Source organism: Mastomys coucha, unplaced genomic scaffold (assembly GCF_008632895.1).
Source record: "Mastomys coucha isolate ucsf_1 unplaced genomic scaffold, UCSF_Mcou_1 pScaffold22, whole genome shotgun sequence".
In the NCBI taxonomy this organism is placed as follows: domain Eukaryota; kingdom Metazoa; phylum Chordata; class Mammalia; order Rodentia; family Muridae; genus Mastomys; species Mastomys coucha.
In genome coordinates this window covers 123,849,293-123,854,072 of record NW_022196905.1, presented here as the reverse complement: position 1 = coordinate 123,854,072, position 4,780 = coordinate 123,849,293, and the positions used below count along the sequence as shown (strand labels likewise).

Sequence of the window (4,780 nt, the reverse complement as noted above, 5' to 3'; positions counted from 1 at the left end):
GCCCCACCAGTCCCCCAGCCCCACCACCTTTGAAAAACAGTAGCATGAGACCAAATGAACATAATGATTCCCCAGTGAAACAAACACCTACATAGTGAGCAAAGGCCAAGCAAGGAAGCTCCTAAGAGCCAATGCTCTGACCGACACACATTTCCCTCCTGTGGCTGTGCCACAAGCACTCAGGCTGAATGACTCTTTAACCAGCAATATAGCGAGTGAATTAATTCTACAAACATACACACAAGGTATATAACACACACACAGAGTATACCATAGACAGAGAATACAGTGTGCAAGTGCACGCGAGCACACACACACAGAGACAGACACAGACAGACAGACAACAGAGACCCAGACCTCCTCCAAGACTCCGAGACTGAGTTTCCCCTTGGGACATGGAAAATGACAGAGAATTTATCAGCAGGCCCTTCTACTCCAGGAGCTGTCCTATTAGACTGCTTTGCTAGCAAACTAGACCCAGGCAAAGCTGAAGGAGGTAAAATGCTAATACCTCCCCTCTCGCCAATCTCCTTCCTCTTTTACCATCAGCCCCCAAATTATAAACCTGCTCATTCTTTCCAAATTATTCCCAATGGTGAGTCAACTCAACTCTTATTCTCAAAATGAGGTTATCAGCGTCTTTGAGGCCATTTGAGAATCAAAGAGAAGTAGAGAATGGTTAGTAGCAAGAGGCTATGCATTTAATGGGAGACTTTTACAGCAGGACTGTGCTCTAAAGCAGCAGCCTTCTTCTAGGACATCTGCCTGCTCCAGAGACTCTGGGATTTTTAGAAGAGTACCTATTATGAACCAGAGCCTCCCTGCTTCCCTGAAGAACCATGTGTAGTTCACCAAACTCAGATCACTCCAAGATGCATCAGGGGCCACCTGCCCTCTCATTTCTAAAGAAAACTAATCCAACATCTTCACAAGCAGAGACTAGACCAAAAGAGGAAAATACAATGGCCCGAGTGGGGGTCCTCACCTCATAGTTACTGAGCAGTGCCGCGTTTGCATCCTTCCTGCAAAAGAACAGTGAGCCGTCATCAGTTCACATCCATTTCAAGGTTAAGTGTCCACAAAATGAACCCTTTAGTTAATCCCAGCTATCTCACTCAGGAACTCGGGAACAACCTAAAACTGGAAATGCCTTAAGCTCTGCCCTGGTTAGATGGCCCTGCACCAGCAATTTCAGATACAGACAACCTTCCTTTTCCTTTTAATATTATTTATGTGTGTGCATGTGCCTATGAAGTATATGCACATACCACACAAGTGTATGGGTGTGCATTCTGTTGTGTCTCTGCCTGAGTGTGCACAGAAGCCAGAAGACGGCACTGGGCTTGCAGGATCCCTAGACTCTTCTTATGGATCTGAGATCTGAACTATGGTTCTCATTATTACATTACATGGGGGAAAAGCCCGGCTTTTAGCAACTAGACAGATGGCATCTCTGTGACTCTCTCACAGGATCCTTGACCCTTGCTGGAGTTAACCACATTCTTAACCACTGAGCTATCTCTCCAGCCTCCAGACTTTGATTTTTACAAACACAGCATATCACAAGTCCATTTCCCTGTGGAAGACTAAGATCTATCCCAAATCTATGTAGATAGAAGTTGAGGGGGCAGACATCTGACACAAGTTAGCTACAAGAACATGGAGGCAAACCCTCAGAGCAACCCCACTCCAGAAGGGTCTGTAAGCATCAAGAACATCAGAAATGTCTGGAGAATCAAGTCCAACCAACATCCTTGTCTCATTACCACCACCAGTCACTGGCATCTTGGACAGCCTGAGTCATGTTGACAGAAATGGTCTATGTACTTTAACACTGACAATGTCACAACTCCAGCAAGGGTCAAGGATCCTGTGAAAGAGTCACAGAGACGTCATCTATCTAGTTGCTAAAAGCCTGGTTTTTCCACGGTGTAACAGCTGATTAAGCAAACTGATACCGATCCTGTGTGAGCACAGCTATGGCACAAATAACTGAACCACTCCGACACAGACCACAACTGGTCCACTCCATACCATCCAGCAGAGGATGTATTGCTATAAGCAGCCTGGAGCCAGTATACTATGACAATTAAGGATACCGTTTTGAAACCAGACATATATATGTTCAGATTTCCTCTCTGCCAAGTGTAAGATGTAGATTTATTGGGCCAATTTCTCCCTAAGCTTACCCCAACTAAAACAAGATATGGGGAAAATTTAGTCCAGGGTGAGAGCTGGAGATGGCTCAGTGGTTATGAACTCTTGCTGCTCTTGTAGAGGAATGGATTTCAGTCGACAGCACCTCCATCAGACAACTCACAACTGCCTAGAACTTGTTCCAACACTCACTCCCAGCACGCAAGGGCACATGCACTGATTGCATGGCGCACAGTCAAGCAGGCACACACAGACACATAGTTTTTTAAAAAACAAATTCAAGTGTAACTTGATTCTAAACCCCATGCTATCACTGGCTGTGTGAATTTTCTCTATATATAAATATAGAGGTGATTTCCTTTCTATAAATAAATCTCACCCACCATGTGGAGCTTATACTTTATGCATTTGTAAGATCTCATAATGTAACTATCTAGAATACTGCAAGTACCTGAGAAATGCCATTTTTGTTACATTTACCTGAGCTTCTAAACTTCTCACTTCAGAAAGATGCTCAGGTGAAATTCAATGACAAAGTTTAAGATTAGGACCTCCATGAATGGAGGCCCTCATTTAAAAAAACAAAACAAAACAAAACAAAACAAAAAGATTATTTCGGGCTAGAGAGATGGCTTAGTAGTTAGGAGCACCAGCTGCTCTTCCAGAGGACCTGGGTTCAGTTAGTAATATCTACATGGAGGCTCACAACCATCTGTAATTCCAGTTCTAGGAGAAGCCTATGTCTTCTTCTGACCTCCAAGGGCACCAGGCATGCACATGATATATAGACATACATGTAGACCAAACATCTATGTACATAAAATAAATTAAAAAAAAAAAAGATGATGTCAACTCTCACTAAAACCTCTTGGATACAGGAACTACTGATATGATTTTAACTCTACAGATGACGAGCCTGAAGCTCACATTAAAGAGGCTTGCTCACACAGTAAGAAGCCCCAATGAGATAGAAGACAGTTATGACTAGGGAAAACGAGACTAGACTAGGTGAAAGGAAACTAGTAACAGAACGCGAAGCCTTCAGTCAGAGCGGACACAATGCACAGCAAGCCACTGTCTACTCCTTCACCAGGAGTGCGCCTACACGGTGGAAGGCCAGCACAGCATTGCAGAGCTGTGGGCCTGGGCAATGGCTGCTTTCCCCTGTCAACAACTGCAGCGTACTCTCCCACAGCTAACACAGGGGTCAACTTAGGCCTCAAGTCAACAACAGCACAGTGACGTGAGCAGAGCCTAGCCACATGCTATTGGTAATGCAGCAAACAGCTGCGATTTCACAAATCTCCTGCTTCATCCCAAAGACACCAGACCCAAGTCACAGAGTATTCTATTCAGAAAGACGCTAACACAAGAAAAATGGTGCAGAACTCAGCTGGGAGAGTGCTTGTCCAGCATGCACAAGGGCCTCCGTTCCAAATACACCAGGCATGGCGGCCTGTAGAGACGGAGACGAAACTATCGGAAGTTCAATGTCATTCTCCGCTACACAGAGTAGGAGGCCAATGTGAGCTAAATGAGAACCTGTCCTTAAAAAAAAACTAAAAAGTCAAATCAAATCATGTCCACTTAGTCATGAAAGCAGCCCACAGACTTCCTGTTTCTGTCTAAAATTGAGTTACACTCACTGCGCTCTCAGGGGAACGCTGCTCCTGTGAGATCTCTTCGGGGCCAATGGCTCCATCCCTGAGTCACTGGTAATGTCATTTCCAAATCACATGCCACTCTGCTTTCGTGCTTGAGAAATGTGACCTTGGCCATTCCAAGTCACTGCCCAACTACTCAGGGTGGCTGGAGGCAGATCTCCTCGGTGCGGACTTTGTCTTTCATTTTGGTTTTGAGACAGGCTCTCACTACGTGACATAGACTCACAGACTGGCCTGGAACCTGCCCCACAGCTGTGGCTGCCCTCCACCTTGTGATCCTCCTGCCGCCACTCCTAAGGCCTAAGTGAATGTTAAAAACTGTGGAGGCTACGCTGTAGGTAGGCAGTTACTCAGTGTCCCTGCGCGAGTCTGCAGTGAGCTGAAGCAGACTTACTATTTGATTTGGTTTGTTTGGTTTTTTGTTTTTTGGTTTTTTTTTTTTTTTGAGACAGGGTTTCTCTGTGTAGCCCTGGCTGACCTGGAACTCACTCTGTAGACCAGGCTGGCCTCGAACTCAGAATTCTGCTTGCCTCTGCCTCCCAAGTGCTGGGATTAAAGGCGTGCACCACCACTGCCCCACCTGACTTACTATTTGAAATTTACCCTGCAATGTTGCTGTGTGTGCTGAGTCAGTTCAATGGAAGTAAACAAGCACTTTGGAAAACAGAATTCTGAATACACAGAACAAAGTGATCTACTGACAGTCTTTCCCTAGAAGCACACACAAGCTCACACCAAACAAGTGAGCAGTGCCTATTCATTGCCACACACTTGACTTAGGAACGGAATGACGAAACGGAATTGCTAAATTTTTCTAAGCTTGAAGCGTGCCATCAATTCTGAAAAGCTACCCTTTGATACAAGAAAATGGAATGCATCAAAGTCAATGAACACTTCGCCCAGAGCTCCCTCCTACCCCACAGCTAGCCCACTTCGCCCAGAGCTCCCTCCTACCCCAC

The 4,780-nt window shown here is 45.3% G+C and overlaps 1 protein-coding gene across 4 annotated transcripts in view; it reads right to left on the bottom strand.

The window, feature by feature from the left end:
- Positions 1-4,780, bottom strand: part of Crcp (CGRP receptor component) — a 35,956-nt gene that overhangs the window by 21,858 nt on the left and 9,318 nt on the right. For 3 of the 4 annotated variants that reach the window (XM_031338107.1, XM_031338106.1, XM_031338108.1), the window contains exon 2: positions 986-1,022. The exons of the other annotated variant lie outside the window; for it this stretch is intronic. Coding sequence is in view for 1 of the 3 variants with exons in the window: in XM_031338106.1 (XP_031193966.1) it covers positions 986-1,022 (37 nt within the window). In the remaining 2 variants the exon portion in view is untranslated. The remainder of the gene's footprint in view (positions 1-985; positions 1,023-4,780) is intronic. 4 annotated transcript variants of the gene reach the window in all.